This window comes from Suillus plorans (assembly GCF_016647745.1).
Source record: "Suillus plorans strain S12 chromosome Unknown HD556scaffold_27, whole genome shotgun sequence".
NCBI lineage: Eukaryota > Fungi > Basidiomycota > Agaricomycetes > Boletales > Suillaceae > Suillus > Suillus plorans.
Window position 1 is genome coordinate 34,416 of NW_024537411.1, and position 17,925 is coordinate 52,340.

The 17,925-nt window shown below is 47.1% G+C and overlaps 7 protein-coding genes across 7 annotated transcripts; 4 read left to right on the plus strand and 3 right to left on the minus strand.

Annotated features, from left to right (window-relative positions):
• Positions 1 to 850: 850 nt before the first annotated feature.
• On the plus strand, positions 851 to 1,868 carry HD556DRAFT_1370808 (cornichon). Its single transcript, XM_041302926.1, has 7 exons — positions 851 to 894; positions 946 to 1,020; positions 1,069 to 1,130; positions 1,184 to 1,252; positions 1,302 to 1,414; positions 1,463 to 1,585; positions 1,634 to 1,868. Exons 2-7 carry the CDS (start codon positions 1,008 to 1,010, stop codon positions 1,665 to 1,667), a joined length of 414 nt encoding a protein of 137 aa, XP_041160316.1. The 5' UTR covers positions 851 to 894; positions 946 to 1,007; the 3' UTR covers positions 1,668 to 1,868.
• Positions 1,869 to 3,232, minus strand: HD556DRAFT_1370815 (uncharacterized protein). The gene is made up of 4 exons (XM_041302927.1): positions 3,014 to 3,232; positions 2,616 to 2,897; positions 2,278 to 2,549; positions 1,869 to 2,221 (listed from the first exon to the last, which is right to left on the minus strand). Exons 1-4 carry the CDS (start codon positions 3,113 to 3,115, stop codon positions 2,005 to 2,007), a joined length of 873 nt encoding a protein of 290 aa, XP_041160317.1. The 5' UTR covers positions 3,116 to 3,232; the 3' UTR covers positions 1,869 to 2,004.
• Positions 3,233 to 5,583: 2,351 nt separating this feature from the next.
• HD556DRAFT_1443048 (ABC protein) lies at positions 5,584 to 11,935 on the plus strand (the record flags this gene model as incomplete). The annotated part of the gene is made up of 41 exons (XM_041306553.1): positions 5,584 to 5,732; positions 5,782 to 5,833; positions 5,889 to 5,954; positions 6,006 to 6,359; positions 6,409 to 6,453; positions 6,511 to 6,645; positions 6,705 to 6,878; positions 6,932 to 6,938; positions 6,994 to 7,046; positions 7,099 to 7,243; positions 7,297 to 7,347; positions 7,401 to 7,467; positions 7,520 to 7,637; positions 7,693 to 7,845; positions 7,905 to 8,093; positions 8,143 to 8,256; positions 8,309 to 8,422; positions 8,472 to 8,516; positions 8,570 to 8,636; positions 8,687 to 9,088; positions 9,140 to 9,263; positions 9,312 to 9,392; positions 9,439 to 9,541; positions 9,595 to 9,637; positions 9,693 to 9,713; positions 9,763 to 9,777; positions 9,827 to 9,892; positions 9,942 to 10,025; positions 10,078 to 10,237; positions 10,291 to 10,339; positions 10,393 to 10,465; positions 10,519 to 10,571; positions 10,625 to 10,649; positions 10,692 to 10,893; positions 10,946 to 11,026; positions 11,077 to 11,140; positions 11,200 to 11,215; positions 11,268 to 11,523; positions 11,570 to 11,655; positions 11,711 to 11,772; positions 11,825 to 11,935. The coding sequence occupies 41 exons, from the start codon at positions 5,584 to 5,586 to the stop codon at positions 11,933 to 11,935; spliced, it is 4,275 nt and encodes a 1,424-aa protein (XP_041160318.1).
• A 96-nt stretch (positions 11,936 to 12,031) lies between these two features.
• HD556DRAFT_1370839 (uncharacterized protein) lies at positions 12,032 to 12,410 on the minus strand (the record flags this gene model as incomplete). The annotated part of the gene is made up of 2 exons (XM_041302928.1): positions 12,032 to 12,329; positions 12,390 to 12,410. Coding segments are annotated over 2 exons (184 nt in total), but the record flags the coding sequence as incomplete, so codon positions are not given.
• Positions 12,411 to 13,525: 1,115 nt separating this feature from the next.
• On the plus strand, positions 13,526 to 13,750 carry HD556DRAFT_1237110 (uncharacterized protein; the record flags this gene model as incomplete). Its single annotated transcript, XM_041297878.1, has 1 exon — positions 13,526 to 13,750. One exon carries the CDS (start codon positions 13,526 to 13,528, stop codon positions 13,748 to 13,750), a length of 225 nt encoding a protein of 74 aa, XP_041160320.1.
• Positions 13,751 to 13,858: 108 nt separating this feature from the next.
• On the minus strand, positions 13,859 to 15,447 carry HD556DRAFT_1370844 (uncharacterized protein). The gene is made up of 3 exons (XM_041302929.1): positions 15,325 to 15,447; positions 14,911 to 15,272; positions 13,859 to 14,862 (listed from the first exon to the last, which is right to left on the minus strand). Exons 2-3 carry the CDS (start codon positions 15,012 to 15,014, stop codon positions 14,067 to 14,069), a joined length of 900 nt encoding a protein of 299 aa, XP_041160321.1. The 5' UTR covers positions 15,015 to 15,272; positions 15,325 to 15,447; the 3' UTR covers positions 13,859 to 14,066.
• A 1,223-nt stretch (positions 15,448 to 16,670) lies between these two features.
• On the plus strand, positions 16,671 to 17,889 carry HD556DRAFT_1370855 (uncharacterized protein). The gene is made up of 3 exons (XM_041302930.1): positions 16,671 to 16,863; positions 16,925 to 17,459; positions 17,513 to 17,889. Exons 1-3 carry the CDS (start codon positions 16,704 to 16,706, stop codon positions 17,772 to 17,774), a joined length of 957 nt encoding a protein of 318 aa, XP_041160322.1. The 5' UTR covers positions 16,671 to 16,703; the 3' UTR covers positions 17,775 to 17,889.
• Positions 17,890 to 17,925: the final 36 nt, after the last annotated feature.

Here is a 17,925-nt window from a genome sequence, read left to right on the forward strand (position 1 = left end):
TGGCATCTACTTTCTTTGGAGAGGAGGCGAGAGGTCGAGAAGTCCTGTGGTTTCAGAGCCAGTTCTCTGTGAACTTGCTTAGTGAAAGATAATGGGATACTCACCGTAGATCTGGATGTGCCGTGAACAATTGTCGAGCGGTTGTACAGTGTCATCGAGTGACCTCGACAACTTTGCAAAAGTAGGATGCGCTGTGACCTACTTCGCAAAATCAGATGCAAGCTGGCGGTTCCATGTGCGAATACCGCAAAATGTCGCACAAAGTGGGAACCCATGATGAAGGGACAGAAGGCGGGGTATGAGAACACGAAGGGACGAGTAGTGTAAATATGGCTGCACACAGAGAACCATATATCTTTTGCTATCAACGCCAGTGGATATTTCTCTGTAAGCAGAGACGCACAAGCTAATCTTTGAGCCCACAGCTTCTATGAATCCACACGCTTGCTGTCTTGCTTTCTCCGCCTGCATGGCAGACTGCTTTCCGCGCTGTTTCTCGGATGGGAGTGGGGCAAAACTACTTGGGGTCAGTTTCTGAAGAAGACATCAATGTTGCCTCGTTCCATCCGCTGTAATAAACCACCTCAACAAGCTCGTCCAGAAGGATAATCGTCTATATCTCGACTGGCTGAATGGATATAGAGTCAAAATGTCGTTGTCGTTTGGGAGCCAAACATACCCAGTGACTAGGGGATAGCACTGCGAGGAAGATGGTTGAAAGTTGTACCATTATGTATGATCTACTGCAGCTTGAGCTTGAGTGTCCACCAGGCACATTTCCTAGTCTGAATTCAACTGAGCCGATGTTATTCTCCCATGGCCTCTTGACGTGTGACTTGTCACCGTGTGTGACATTGTTGAGGGTTATTCTTCCTGGTGTTCGACTTCATCAAGGTATTTTACTTGTGAATTCACTGTGTGTGGGTTCTACTAACAATTTTAAAGTCGTAGCTGCTCAGTCAACAAATTCTAATTTTCATTGCTTCTCTTCAACTTTTTCTAACAAAATGGGTGGCGCTGGTGCGTTGTCTTTCTGACGCGAGTCTCTTGCCTGATGGCTTGCTGTAGGCTGGTTGTTCTTGTTCTCTGTACTAATGGCAGCTGGTTTACTCTTCACGATGGTTTTCTTCGTCAGTCTTCTTTTCTATCTCCACTCACTCCCCCACTCACTTTCGCTTCCCAGATAATCATGTTCTCAGACCTTGAATGCGATTATATCAATCCCATAGATCTTTGCAACAAGCTCAACCAAGTACTTCTCCATCCCTACCTGCAATACACCCACACTGACACACACCCAGTTCGTTCTACCAGAAAACATTGCACACGCATTTCTAACAATCCTCTTCCTCCTCTCCGGTCAATGGTTTGCATTCCTCCTCAACCTCCCTCTAGTTTTGTATAACGTCAACAAGTACGTCTTGGGCGCTTTTGGTGTAGTTGGAGCTGACGCGTCCCACAGGATACGTAACAAGAACCACATGTATGATGCCACAGAGATCTTCAGAACTCTTAGCGGTCATAAGAAAGAGAGCTTTATGAAACTAGGCTTTTACCTTCTTTCATTCTTTTACTATCTCTACCGGTGCGTAGTCCTTTCACAAGTCTCCCACGGTAACTGACGAGACTCTAGGATGATCGTCGCTCTTATCTCTGAGAGCGAATGATTACAGGTGGAAACTTGATGACGAATACCTTTCCGGATACTTGGGGTAAAGCCTGTGCAAGTAACGTACAAGGCGCTCGCTGTTGTTTGGTTGGCTATCACGATCTACTTTCTTCACTACCACTTATTATGCCCGAGTTCACGCTATCTCATGCCCATTCCAAGCACAACATACTTGCCTGTACTTTGAATCTTGCGTGAAATACATTGAGATGAGGTGTAATCAGCACAAGGGAAAATACATAATGCTAAGATAATTTGCAACCTAAGATGATGCAGGCTGGCCAAGCATCAGACTCTTTCATCCATATCATACCCATAGCCAACAAAATCCCGTCTCAATTGTCAACATCCATCCCTGCTCCTCGGTCCCCACCACCTCTCCTTCCACGACCTCCTCGTCCACGACCCCTTCCCCCACGATGCCACTTCTGCCCATCCGGACGAGAATTTGAATGCGAGTGTTGGGTATATAGCTTCGGATCTGTACCCGGCGGCGCAACCAAAACACTTGCTCTCGGATCCGAGGCAATAATCGAATCTGACCGCATTTTTCTGCACCAACGCAAATAAAAGTTAAAAGATAAAACCCCAAAACTAAAACCACTCACGATGAACTCCCCTCCTCCCCACCATCCATAAGTACATCCACACTATCATCCACAACATCCACGCCCGCAAGCCTCCCCGACAACCCCACCGCTTTCGTCCCCACAATGCTAACTTGCAAAATTTTGCCGTCTGCAGGCTGCCCGTTGAACTTATTCACAGCCGCATCTGCCTGTGCAGGTAGTTTGAACGTGATGCGGACGACGACATTCTCAGAGGCCTTAGGGGATGCTGTTTCAGACGAAACTATCGCACCGCATCGTTTGAAAATAGCCTATCAAACCAACCAAAAAGAAACCTCAATCTCTTTCTCTTTCTCAAAAACACAAAAAACGCGCACCTCAACATCAGCAGCAGTCGTACCCTTAACAAGTCCCCTAATCTCCACCACATTCCCCAACGGTACTGCACTTGCACCTTTGATGCTCAAGCCCTGTCCTGAAGATTTGCTGTCCCCTGCTGCATCCCTAAGCGCACGCTGGGCGAGACGCGAATCGGGTTTGCGAGGCTGCGCGGCGCTCAGGGTGAGTCTTGATGATAGGCTGGGTTTTTCTGGGTCTTCGTAGAGGTCGTGACTCCATTGAGCGTCTGGGTCGCCTTTGGGGGTGCGGTTTGGGCGGGTCTTTGTGAGACAGACGATGATTGAAGTGAGTTGGGTGGGCGTGATAAGAACGGAAAAAAGATGTGTGCGAGAGAGATTATTCTTTTGACGTGTAGACTATAGAAAGTTGTACGCACGTATGGAGATGAACGACTGCCTGATTTTGTGCGAACGGGGCCGATGGAAGGGGCTCCGGTTCCGTTATCTATTGGGACGTTTAAGCGTTCTAGGAGGGACATCTCAACGTTGAGTTAATGTCTTTGCAATGAATGGCTTGGAGGAGAGGTAGGGTATGTAAGACTAAGACTCTTGAGTCGCGGTGTAAGCTAATAAAGTACCGTTTCGCTCAACATAAGCTGTGTGTTGTTGTTTGCTGTGTGGCACTGCGCCTCTTCATGATCACGTTTCAGAATCAATACAAAGGCTGTATATACAGAACACATGTACATGTACTGCTGTAAGAAGGTTCTGGTAAAATTGTAATCTGCGTATTGACAAGACACCGCTATCCTTCCTCTCTTTGAGAATTTATACTCATATGGCACACTGGAAGCGATGGTTCGGTTGACTATCCCTTTCAGGTTAAAATACGCCCCATCATCAGATGCATCATGTTTGGTTCTTGTTATTTGAGCAGTGTTGGGTGAACATGTTACAAACCTTTCGGTATCACTATCATCTCAGGACGACACATGTAGCAGCCACATCATGCATCGATCAGAATAAGTAGAACGTAACATCGCAGACTTAGCAGTGCGGTCTCGACGAATTGATTCAACGTAGGGCAGTGATATTTTGTGCCTAAACACTGGGACGGTATCTTCGGAGACTGCATCGATTCCAGAGAGCGCGAGATTGCACGTGGAGTACCATGGTGAGTAGGAAGGAGTGCAAAGTTGAAACGGACTTGAGATGTATAACGGGGAGTCGGGGACAGGATTTCGACGTGTAAACTTGGATTATACCCTATTTTACCTAAGACTCGTATATGATTTTCGGCGAATCCGAATCCGCTGAGAATCCTCGTTCAGGAACTTTGCTGCGATACCTAGGGAGTGATCGTCCAGCAACTGTCCAGTAACTATAGTACCAGTAGATCTGCGTCCACTCAACATGTCAACAGAAAGATCCGAGCTACGCACAAGTCGTTCCTTTCCGATTTCAAAAAGTACTTCCCGAACAAGGTTAGAACCTGCAAAAAGGCGCTAAATGGCAATCCTCTGGCAGAGTTCCGTATCCATACTTTGAATCTATAATGAGTCGAGCATGTGGCATGAGAGACCAGATCACGAAGGCCTGACAAAGGTTTCCACGTGTTTCTTCATCCCATGAGGGACACCGGGGAGATCTATGACGAACTGACACGTTTTGCAAAAGTACAAATCACGATACTCCATGGATGCGTGCACTGCGAAAGCTTAACATGAAAAGCTCGCGGATGGAACGTTTGTTCAACAGCTCCCGGTGAACTTTTATAAAGCTGGCTGATGTTGGGCGAATGATGATGTGTCATCCCAGCACACGATATCACTTGACATGGCATCGGTGTTAAGCTTTGGCATCGAGGAGGGTGGGATGCCCAACAGCTCCTGCCATATTTTTCGTGGCCCGCAAATATAAGCTGTCACAATCTGCTGAGGGAGGCGTCCATTTTTTGATCCTGAACCCTGTGTACTAAGCGAGCGCTCACATTGGTAGGCGTACGGCGCTCAGCTGCTACATATAAGTCCTGCTTGAAGCCTCGACGAGCCGTTTGAGTATGTAGGCTGTTCCACGGTGAAACGGTTCGTATATATGAAAACTGCCCGAGGAAGAAAATTTAAACATGTGGATGAGTTTGGCAACTTGGCTTTTGTTTTCAATACGAACAAACAAACCATGAAAGGCAATTCACTTCGCTGGCAACTTCAAGTCTTCGAGCTTCAAGCTTCAAGTCGCGTCGTGTAACTCGTGTATAGTTTTCTGAAGCCCGGCGACAACTCAGGGGAAACACATCGTTCCTTCTTGATTATCGCCGGTCACAGAGATGACGGACAATTATCGTCATACCATTCACTGATTCCATTGATGTTCATCTCCAGAAGGTTTCGTCGTCAACATGTTGTCCATCGGCGCCACGTCAAGGGTGGACTCAAAGAAAACGTGGAATAAAGGACCCGCTTATCAAAGGCTGAGAAACCTGGAGAGAGATGATGACAGAGACCGTATCCCACTCATTGTTCATGGCCAGCGGGGGCTGCCAGCAAGGGAGGGCGGACAATTTCAAACCCGGCGCAAACCTTTAGAAGTTCCCAAATCAAAATCTAGGCAGAATCAATAAAGAATATGAAGGGGAATATGACACAACCTCTTTCGACTTTAAATAACAGATTTTTGCAAGACCAGTCTGCGACTCTGTGCCCTGCTGGCATCGTCACGGTACGCGTATGATAACAAACTTTTTTCGGCGATATGTTAATGGGGACTATCGCAACGTAGAACTTCAATTACGCAGTAGAGCCGAGGTTTAGCTTGATCTGAGTACTTGATACGAAGCATCTACTATGACCGAGTAGAATTTACAACTGGCAGGTGACGGCGAGGTTCATTGACGCCTTTGCAGGCCACGCACATCTCGGGTAATGTATCATACGGAACCATTCTCCTAGCATTTCTTAATAAGCCGTCATTCATCTACCCAGTATCTGCTGTTCCAGTTTCTTTCTGTATGACTTCTCAGCGATCAGAAGAATCTTTGCAGGGCAAAAAGGAAGATATCGTGGAGGTTAACGCAACTGATCTCCTCCAACCTTTACGTCTCCAACTTGATACTGGCAAGGGATATACCAAATTTCGTCAAAAATGGTGGCAGTTGTGGTAAGCGAAGCTAGTTTGCAAGCGATGTCCTTCATCGAGCCGCTATCAGGTTACCTAAGGACCCGCCATATCCAGCTCCCCCGTCTCTGGAGGATGCAGCGGTACGCGAACCCTCTATGCTGGTTTTTTTCCTCCTAACAACTCAGTTATGTACAGCTAACGCCGTTGGCCAACGCCTCCATCTTTTCTCAGCTCACGTACTCCTGGGTAACGGGTATAATGGTTTGTTTGAACCCCGATTTCAACCTATACTGTTTTGACGCACCTATCTAGGTTCTCGGATATCAACGTACATTACAAGCGTCTGATTTATACAAACTAGACACATCCAGAGAGTCGGCTGTCCTTGCTGCCAAACTTGAAGCTGCATGGCAGCGGCGTATTAGGGCAGCAGCCGACTGGAATGCACGTCTTGAGAGTGGAGACCTCAGACCATCTCTTTTCAAGCGTACGGGCTGGGCCTTGAGTGCAATTTCCAGGAAACAAGGCACGAATTGGTCTGAGCAACGTGCAGCGTTTCAGCAACATTGGCGAGAATCCGCTGGGAGGAAAGAGGCCAGTCTTACTTGGGCCTTGAACGATGTATTTCTTAGTATGTTCTGGATAGGAGGTGCATTCAAGGCATGGGTCTTCCTCCTGAATTGCTTTTATGATAATGATTTATGACACGATTCAGGTCTTTGGCGATACGATACAGCTCATGGGTCCTGTTGTCCTTCGGGTAAACAGCAACCTGTGTTTGGTTGTGGTAACCTCTGATATTTGTTCTTCCCTACAGCAAATCATCGTTTTTGCGGAGGAGCGTTCTGCTGCAAATACTGCCGGAGAACCTGTGCCTAATATTGGTCGTGGTATTGCCATGGCCATTGGGCTCTTTGCGCTTACCTTGACGGCCAGCATTTGCAACCACCAGGTTTGTTTGTGAAACTTTGTGACTTGAAGATAAGCTCGGCTCAGCTTACGCATTCCAAGTTCTATTGGCGTTCAATGTCGACAGGCGTACTGGCTAGGGCCGCACTGATAACATGCATTTATGAGCGTGGAGTAAACCTCACAGGCAAAGCACGTGTCAAACTCAGCAACGCCGCGTTGGTCAACCATATTTCGACAGACGTGAGCAGGATTGATGCAGCTGCTCAATGGTTGGTGAGTCGCATATTGAAGTGTATGCGCGCGCCGTTGACTAATCTCGCTACCAGCACATGTGTCAGTATATGGGGCTAGTGACATTCATATTTTGAGATAACTTACTATTGTTAAGCCTGGACCGCGCCTATTCAAATCATAGTTTGTTTGATCATTCTCTTGACCCAGGTTTGTTGTATTACGAAGACTTCGGTCTGTTCTAACGGCGCGTGAAAACTAGCTTGGGCCATCTGCTCTTGCTGGTTTCTCGCTATTCGCCCTCATGATTCCACTTCAACAGCAGTCAATGGCACTGCAGCACCGTATTCGCTTAGAGTCGATGAAATGGACTGATCAGCGAGCCAAGGTCCTGCTAGAGGTACTCGGTACGTAAACTTGAGGCTTCTGGGACGTGCAAGGATGCTGAAGAGATGCACAGGGGCCATACGCGTTGTCAAGTACTTCTCATACGAGATCCCATTCCTTCAAAGTAAGTATGCTCAGTCAAGGAATATTAGCAGCATGCTCACGAACGCTGCTTAGAAATATCTGAGCTTCGAAAGAAGGAACTGCGTGGTGTTCGATGGATTCTTCACGCGAATTCGGCGAAGTAAGTCCAGATGGTGATAGCATGGCGACGCCTACTGATGCAATCCACCCAGCTTGGCACTCGCTTGTTCGGTCCCAGTCCTTGCCGCTACACTAGCTTTCGTCACGTACACCCTTACGGCACACAACTTCAACGTTGCCATCATATTCAGCTCGTTGAGTTTGTTCCAGGTGAGGTCGTGTCCCGCAGCGTACATAAACATGCACATGATATATCGACAAATAGCTTCTCAGGCAACCGATGCTCTTTCTGCCTCGCGCTCTATCAGCTATCCCTGATGCATCTAGCGCAATTCAGCGGCTCACGCACGTGTTCCACGCAGAGCTTATTTCTGGAGATACACTTGTGATCGACAAGGACCAAGAACCTGCGCTTCTGGTGAAGGATGCGACGTTTGAGTGGGAGTCGTTCGCGAAAGATTCTGGTCACGCTTTGAGCTTGAAGACTGGCCCACCCAGCGACGGGAGTTCACCAAAGGGGGCAAGGACAGGAGCATGACGGAGGACATGAAGATGGAAAAGCCCGCTCCTGGAAAGGAAGCCCCTCTCTTTAAGGTAAAGAATGTGACCATGACCATCCAACGAGGCCAACTCGTCGCTATAGTTGGGCCTGTCGGAAGTGGCAAGGTAATCTTCTCGAATGAGATACTTAAAACGACTACTGATCCATGAACAGTCCAGTTTATTGCAAGGTCTAATAGGAGAGATGAGGAAGGTCTCCGGGCATGTCTCATTTGGCGGACGCATTAGTTATTGCCCGCAGACCGCATGGATCCAGAATACTACGCTGGTTGGCATAGTGTTGCTCTCGAAGAGCGAATACATCTGATATTATACCCCAGCGTGATAATATCACTTTTGGCCAACGTTTCGAAGAAGACAGATACTGGCGCGTTGTTGAGATCGCTTGTCTACTTCCTGATCTCCAACTGCTCCCAGATGGGGATTTGACTGAGGTACGGCGGATGAATCCAACTTGATATCACTGTTTATACTCTATTTTAGATTGGAGAAAAGGGGATCAATCTCAGCGGTGGCCAAAAGCAGAGGGTGAGTTCATGGCATCTCTCCGTGATAGGACTCGAATTTGATTTTCCACACAGGTCAACCTTGCTCGTGCTCTGTACTTTAACCCTGAAGTTGCCATCCTTGATGACCCGCTCTCGGCAGGTGAACAATGTGGTTTATCTTATGTCTATCATGCTGACGAATGCCTTCAGTGGATGCTCACGTCGGAAAATCGTTATTCCAAGATGCCATCGTGGGTGCCCTGCGAAATCGTGGCATTACCGTCATTCTAGTCACGCATGCGATCCACTTCCTCTCGCAAGTAGATTACATTTATACTCTAAACAATGGCATCATTACAGAGAGCGGGACTTACGAGGAATTAATCTCCCGCGGTGGAGACTTTGCGCGTCTGGACCTGGAGTTCGGTGGTCATGTGTCGGATGAGGATGATGATGGCCAGGCAGAGGAAGTCACTCCGCAAACAGGCATTACCGTCGAAGATGTAAAGTTGAAGTCAGAACAAGCCAGAAAAGAGGCTACTGGCAATGGCATACTCGAGGGTCGCTTGATCGTTAAAGAGAGGCGGTCGACAGGCTCTGTGATCTGGGGAGGTGCGATCAAGCTCATCTGAAGGGTTTCCCGAGGTTGAAGTAGTTTCACAGTATACTGGACCTATTTGGTTGCGGGACGCGCTTCAATAACAGGTCCTCTACTACTTTTCTTCGTCCTTGCGATGCAGGGAAGCCTGATCTTGAATTCGTACGTGCTAGTTTGGTGGGAGAGCAAGTCAGTGTCTTTTTATCGACTTGGTCCCTCTCTAAAATACTGGCGCAGTAAATTCGAACGACCAAACTCGTTCTATCAAACGCTGTATGGGTGTCTAGGGGTTGCTCAAGCAATCTTCACATTCTTCCCGTAAGTTGGTTCCCACCGCAGATGACGGCACGCTCATTCAATGCAGTTGTATCGGAATGGATATAATTTCTTCTTATGTATCTCAAAACCTGCACCACAGGTCCGTACGTAATGTCTTTCATGCACCAATGTCCTTCTTCGACACTACAGTGAGTGGTTGTGTATGGAAGCGCCCAAACAGATTCATAATGTATTCCTGTAGCCTGTGGGCCGAATCTTGAGCATTTTTGGCAAAGATATCGATAGTCAGCATCTCACTGATTTGTGTTTTGCTATACTTTGCTGAAACCTTTTTCTCAGGTATTGACAATCAATTACCACGTGAGTAATTTGTCACCGCATGGTGAAATGTTACTCATGCATGGTCCAGAGTCGATGAGATGGCGTATGTCAGCCGCACACTTTGCTTACAGACACTGACTATGGAGAACCAGTGGTCTATACTCTGTCCACCCTTATGAGCTCTATCGCCATCATTTCTATCCTTGAACCATACTTTGGTCAGTAAATAGACATCATTTTGCAAGGATATGATTCATGCTTGTCTAGTCATTGTTGTGTTCTTCATCGCTCTTGGTTATAGCTACTTCGCTGCGTTCTATCGAGCCAGTGCTCGTGAGGTTAAACGCCTGGGTTTGTTGTGGTGCTTCTGGTCTAGAAATACGCTGCTGATATTGGTCATTAGACTCTATGCTTCGCTCTCTTCTGTATTCCCACTTTTCGGAGACTTTGACAGGACTTCCTACCATCCGAAGCTACGGAGAAATGAAGCGGTTCATTGCCGCCAATAGATACTACGTTGATCTGGAGGACAGAGCTCTATACATCGTTATTACGAACCAGAGGTGGGTTACCTTATACATATCTTGGCGTTTGTTGGTTCATTATTTTCTCTCAGATGGCTTGCAATAAGGTTGGACGTTATGGGAAGCATATTAATCTTCCTTGTAGGCATCTATCAAATAGTAAAAACCGTGACCTCACGTTCAACGAATGCTAGGTTGCTCTTCTAGCGGTGATGGACGTCTCCGGGATAAACGCAGCCCAGATAGGGTTGGTACTGACGTATACCAGTGAGTCTCCTGATGTCGCCACTAAAGTATACATGATAAATCTTGTATCAAAGCCATCCTGTCACAAACATGTAGCCAGTTAACCAGACAAACAGCAGACGTTGAGGTGAGGCGTTCCTTATCTTCTGATACAGGCTATTCAATCGTCGTTTGCCTCAGAATTACATGAATGCAGTGGAACGATGTGAGCCACTAATTTTGATGATATCTCGCTTACACCTCGCAGTGGTACAGTACGTCGCAAGCGACACGATGCCTCAAGAGGCTCCCCATGAGATTGAAGAACGAAAGCCCTCAGCGCAATGGCCCGAACATGGCGCGGTCGAATTCAACGACGTTAAAATGGCATATCGGCCAGGCCTTCCCAATGTATTGAGGGGAATCTCAGTCAAGGTCATGGGAGGCGAAAAGATAGGCGTTGTGGGACGGTGAGCTAGTTTGTCGGATCTACGCAAGTGTGCTAAGGTGATGTTCCTTCAGGACTGGTGCTGGAAAATCTTCGTTGATGCTCGCACTGTTTCGAATTGTCGAGTTGTCTGGCGGTTCAATCACCATTGATGGGTACGTCGCTTGTCCCTCGTGACAAATATATTGGTTTTCACCGCTTCCAGTGTCGATATATCTACAATTGGTCTTAAAGATCTCCGCTCCAAGATTTCCATTATCCCACAAGATGTTTGTAAAGTTTCCATGCACAAGCTAACACAGGAAGGACTAATGTACAAACTCGATAGCCTCTTCTATTTAGCGGTTAGTGCCGCAAATCTACATACTCTTGTTTGGAGCGCTTAAAGATTACCAGGGACCATGCGCTCGAACCTGGATCCACTTTCCCATCACAGTGACGCGGAGCTGTGGGATGCGCTGCAACGGTCTTGTCTGTTTGATTCTAGCATCACTTCGAAACAGTCATGTTCCATTGATGGCGTCGGACGCCACAGCCTTGACAGCACCATCGAAAGCGAGGGAGCAAACCTCAGTGTTGGGGAGAGATCTCTACTCAGTCTAGCTCGTGCTCTAGTGAAAGACTGCAAAGTCGTTGTGCTTGATGAGGCCACGTTAGTTATATCTCTTCTCCTGGACGTGTGGTGTTGATTTTTTTAGAGCCTCTGTCGATCTCGATACTGATAACAAGATTCAACACACAATCCAAACGGAATTTCAGGACCGCACACTACTTTGTATTGCTCGTACGTTATTTCATTTTTGTACTCGGTACAATACTGGAAACTAATGATACCTTAGACCGACTTCGAACTATCATTTCGTACGACCGGATTCTGGTTCTCGATGCTGGCCTTGTTGCAGTAGGTTGATGTTTGAACGTTTTTCAGCTGTTATTAACTCACTCTCTCGAAGGAATTTGACACACCATCCAATCTCTTCCAAATGGAGGGTGGAATTTTCCGCAGAATGTGTGAGAGGAGCAACATCTCATTGAAAGATATAGAGACAAGTAGAGGGATTTGAACAACGACGGAGTTTCATGTTGATTTTTTTCGTGTTGGTAAGGCCCCATACCATTATGTGTTCCGCAGATAATACATATAAACTTTACTATGCTTCTCTCGTTGCAAAAATCAACAGATTAGCTCCTTGCTGTTCACCGAGCTACATTTCAATTCTTAGGGGCTAGTAGTCCATTGTGTATCATCATAACTCAGGATCAGATCAATAACTTGAAGGCATGCTACAAGAGTCCTAATCTCCTGCTAACACAGCGAGACCAGTAGTATGCTCCGGAATCACTGGAATATACTTGCCTTCCGAGTCTTTGGCTTTCGTGATCCGAACAGTGGACAGCATACAAACTATGGCAGCCCATAGAGAGAGCTCGGAAATGTAGCGTCCTGGACAGATGCGCCTGTAGGTTATCGGATTGAGACATGTATCAATGAGCTCTTGGGAGCGAGTCGACGATTACCTTCCGTAGCCAAAGATCATCTTTCAACTTTTCCCACGGACCACGAGGTGAGTCCTTTCAAATGAATCAAATCAGAACTTCATCTTACACCGTCGGTGAACCATCCTTTTGAAATTTCCATGCCCTACCCTGTGTAGTACGGCCATATTATCGAAAGCAACTTGAAATGTGACCTCATTTCAACGCCATTTTCAAAAAAAAAAAGAATCTGCATGTACTACCAGTCATATATCCAACGTGGGTCTTCAAAGTGCGCGAACGACGACAAGTTCGAAGGTCGTTAATGAATCGCTTCTTGACAAGTCAGGCTGCAGAAGCTGACTGATAAAGATTATCACAGGGTACGTCTGACCTCTACCTGGTACAACTTATTACTCGATATTCAACCATGGGTAAATGGTTATATGATCATATCCCGTGGTTAGAATCACACCCTTTTTGATGTCATGTCAATGAATTCGGGTAGCCTCTTTCCTGTCTACGAAGGATAAGCTAGATTTGGAGGTGCTACAAATATATCTTATCCGTGCTGGTATCGAAGATCATTTTCAAAAGTGGCGACTTGCGAGGTCACCGCTGCACTCATGATGGTACCTGTCACACGAATCTATTCATGGGACTCGGATGCGTCGAATAATATCTGGGCGTAATACATGAAAAAGTAGGTCGTGAAAAACCCAACTTGTCTTGTCTCACTCATGCCCCACGCACTTACTAAGATAAAGGTACCCCTCCCAGTCAGAACTGGAGATAGGAAAGACCGTGATCAGGTTACACACCATCTTCTGGATATTCGCTCCACAATTGGAAAGAGCGAGATCTCTTTACTTGAGCCCCTTTTCACTCCACTTCGTCGTTGAACCCATAATTGGCACACCATTTTGTCGTGCTCTCAATGACATTGTTCGTGCTCCCGACACATGTATCTCATCAAATGTCGATCCCAACAGATGTCGATCCTCCACCATATTTAGATGTTCTTGGAGCAATTTACGGGCAGAAGTGAGTGGGAGTCATCCACAACTGGTACGAAAAGGAGTATGTTTTGATAGCTAAGCAAGTGGCTCATCACAGCAGTACCAAGGGATTCCATCTTCAGCGGATTGGCACTCTTTACAGATGCGGATACAGTTTGAATGACTGGCCTTATCGGCTTTGAAGCAGCGACCATCATCCCTCTATGGGAATGTGCAGTGATTCCACGATGGTTATCAGATACAGTTGACGCACAGTCCAGTTACGAAGGCAGACCTAGTGAAGTGAGAAGCTCTTTACGTGCCTCTTTCTTTCGTCAGCAGAAGTTTCCGACTGCTATCCCGAGTGGCAAAGGCGTACGACATGGGACGGGTCGTCCTTTTTGAGGGTTTGCAAACCTGCCATGCTTCCAGGGAAACGTCTGGGCTTCCAACAGTCTTGGCATGTGGGTAAATAAACGTTTTGAACAACATATTTTACAAGTCGTCTTGTGTGCTAGTGCCACGTCTCAAAACTTAGATATGAAGTCACCATTTGCACATCGCTACACCTAGAAAATCAAGTGAAGATCGTAGTAAGTCAACAGTAATCGTACAAGGTCCCTAGACTACCTGAGGTTAGTAGTATTGTAGTATGGTATTATCGTCTGGGTCAGCACTAATGTAAAGTAGTACCGTCTGCAGGACCAAGCCACCAGGCCAGTCAATACAGAATCATGTCTGCAATCTTGCCAGCTCTCTCCCGACTTCCCGAAGCCGAAAGCGAAAGTCTCGTTGACCAGTAGGGTTCTCCTGTCGTCGCCAGCGTTAATCTGCGGTCGAATAATTTGGGGTGTATGTGGAAAATGTGAGCTTTGACCCAGATGGTCATCCCACGGCTGATCTGTCGCACCCATAGCTGAAACTTCGGATTTCCCTCTTTCTTGCAGGAGTGGACATAGACATCGCCGATCTTGGGTGCTATGCACTCGCGCGGGTACCGAAGCTCTGACGAGCCCTTGGACTTGTACCAGCCCATGAAGAGATCCTTCTTGTTAAGCTTGCGCTCCATTCGAAGGAGTTTTGAGGTATTCGTGGCTGGAGAAACTCGTGGCTCTTTCTTTGTCCCTGCCTCGTTAGCCACTGTAGACTCCTGCCTCTCTATCTCCGGTTTCTCTATTTCTATTCGTTCGATTTCCCTTGTCTCTGCCTCCCTGGTTGCCAACTCCATTTCTTGTATCTCCATTCTTTCTATCTCTAATTTTTCTGCTTCCCTGTTCTCTGCTTCCCTTCTTGAATCTGCCTTTTCCTCGTCTGTTCCCCCTTTCTCTTTGTCCGTTATTGCGTCTGTCATTATCGGCCTATATAGATCTGACATGAACGATGCATCTGATTCATTGGCGATAAAGATAGGGTCTACATGACCGCCAGACGGCCCAGACGCGGAAGACTGCACGTTAAGGCTGGTAAGAGCCGGGACACTCATCGTCTCCTCGATAGCTTCAGAGTCTGATTGATGTCTAGAACTGATGTCAGATTGAGTATGCGCGTGAATAACGGCACCCTACTTGGACCAGAACCTTTGGGAAACATAGGATCTAGAACTACTATCAGATTGCCTGTATCCACGTGAATAACAACACCTACTGGGAAGAAAGCATGTGTGGAACATCAGGAACTGATTGTGTGTGATTCACAGGTGCAGCATCGTGCGTAGGGGTTGGCACGGCACGTAAATTCTCATCTGTGTAGCATGAAGACTTGACAGAGTTTGCATGCTCTTGCAGGACCTGCTGCACGCATGACTGTGAATGGGTCCTGCAGGCCTAATCAGAACTCATGAGGACCTCTCTTCGTGATAAACCGACCTCGAAGTCGGAAACTGGATATAACATCCTCTAGAGTCCAGCACCTGCAGGGGTTTCTCGAACTGCGATGTGGCGCCTTAGCACACGACGCCACAAAACTAATATATTACTGACCACTTTCATATCTAGCTTCCATCTTGATTTCCACTGGTTGGCGGAAGGAGTGCCTAAGGACATGTTAAATCCAGGATGTAGCGTTTGCGCCACATGCTGCGATGAACTCGGCTCGGGCGTCTGAAAAGTCAAGGCATCAGTGTATTTCTTGAGAGAAGTGCACCACGCACCTGTGATCGGACTTGCACGTATGGGTTTTGAGATGGATCAGAGTAGCGCGCGAGAATCTCTTGCAGGCTCGCGTTGGACATCAGTATTTGCTGCCGCCACTGAATACGTTATCGAGAGATTTATGAAGCGAGAATCAAATGAGTGATTCATATCGATTTATACTCGTTGCCTCATGTCATTGTCGATCAAAGAACCACCGACCACGGTAGATAAAAAGTAAAATTGTCGCGTTTGCACTTGATGACGCTGTGTGCTTACTGCAGAACAAACATCGTAGCAAAACTTTTACTCCATTTGGTCACAAACAATTTTCTGAAGGTGCAACGTCTTCACCGAAACTCTAAAATTTACATAGACAACAAAAATACGAGCCAGACCTACAACACGTTATTTACAACTCCGGCTGTCTGATGAAAGGCCCATGATTTGCATCTGACAAAGGACGAATCAGAAACAAGTTTTCAAGAAGACAAAGAATGTCAGGGGATGTCAAGTTGTGGAGCACACCCTCGAAAGAGGTCAACTCCCTGAAGAAATTCAACGAAAAAACCAACATCATAAATCAACCAAAACGAAACAGTTACTCACCATAATTAAAACCCACACAGAATTAGATGGGTCGAACGGCAAACGTTCGGAAGGTCAAAAAATAATGCCCAAAGGCGGGAAACCACATCGAATGAGAGTGAGCCCCATTGAGTTGATGACATGCCAGAAGCAGTGTCGACAATCGCATAACTATGTCTATGAGCAACGAAGCGCCAACCGTCTTCCAAGATACTCGAACACGACCAGGCTCATATCTTCGCATAGCCGTGCAGTTAGAAGAGCACTCGAAATCAAGAAAGCAACAGGACAGGCAAGCGGAACTGGTCCTGAGCCTGATGGCAACAAGTCCAGTAAATCGACCTTCCCAACCAGTCTCGTTCCCCGCAGCGCTCTTAGAGCTGGGAGATTTCCATTGCGAACGAGGAGGTATAACCCTGTTTCTCCGGGGACTTTCCCCGCAGCCAAAGAAGAAAGTAAAACCTTTCCGTGCGTGTGCTGCGACAGCGAATCTTCAGACGATGCGGTTGAAGGGACAAAATTTTGTGACGTTTCTGTTATGGGCATAATTGAAACTCCGAACCTAATTTTGCCGAGACGCCGATGCGGGGCGAGACTCATGCACCAAAGCCCTTGTTAACCGACTGTCACCGTGTACTCCTATGAGTAACCCAATGGACTCTCCAGACGCAGAAAATAAGGACTCTACTGGAAAGGAGCTGCCTCATAATACTGCCACTCAATCCACCACGCGCAAGGAACCGCAAAGCCGCTCAAGTATGTGGCCACTTCCTTCTATTTCAGTGACTCGGCACCCCTCTGGCAAGCTGCCAATCTTCTCTATTTCCCGGATTCGAGTTTAATATCATCCGTGCTTTTACAGGAAAGTTTTCACCACAGACCGACGAGCGCTGCTTTTCGTACTGCTCTCAGACTACCCGTGGACGCACCGAGGGCCGTGAACCGACGTGTCGTTCAGTGTGCTTCCGCAGGGTCTTTGCTCATGAAGTTAGAACAGCGATCGCACACGATGATGCACTGAAGGAGAAAGCCGCTCAAAAGGAATACGGTTACCCCCTTCCACCTGAGGGCCAGCCTAATGTAGACAACTTATCAACACCCAAGTCTGATGACATACGGTATTGGGAGGAGGGCTGGTACCTCTGGACGAGTAGGAGTCGGTGGGCAACGCAGGAGAGATTGGACCTCATGATGTGGGATTTGGATCACCAGGATCATTGGCAGCGCCACAAGGACGAGGTGCAGAAGCAGTGGGACGATTATTGGGCAGAACATCAGAGACAATCAGGGGAGCAGTTTCACAGCACGCCTACAGATGGAGACAACATCCAGCTCGAGGGCACGCCATATCCAGTCGATGGGCAGTTGTTCCCTAAGCAAGAGGCCAGACATCCATGGTGAGTCACTTACGGCATTAATCGCAAATCAAGCTTAATCGTGTTTATTCCAGGCAAGAGTCTACTTTAGTAAAACTACCTCCTCCCCTTACCCCTTTGTTGGAACCAATCCACGACCTTCTTTCGCCATCCTTCAAGGTTTTGACCACTTTACAACGTAGTTTTGAATCGGGCGCCCATGCTGAACTCGCTGTCCGCATGTGGGAAAAAGCAAGGACGCCCGATCCCTTTGTCCTTGCGAGCACGGTTTGCAGAAAGATGTGGGAGAAATGGAAGGAAGGGCCTCCAGACTCTGACACCACTTCGGACCTTTAGTAACTTTGCCTACAGTGTTATACCTCCAACTAGAATACTACTACTCACCATACACTTTTTCGCTCACACATTTATGTATTTGTTTGGATCTTTAACACGTTACCCCAGTGTGCCCTATTCAAAGGATGACTCCTTTTTATAGACAAAAAGG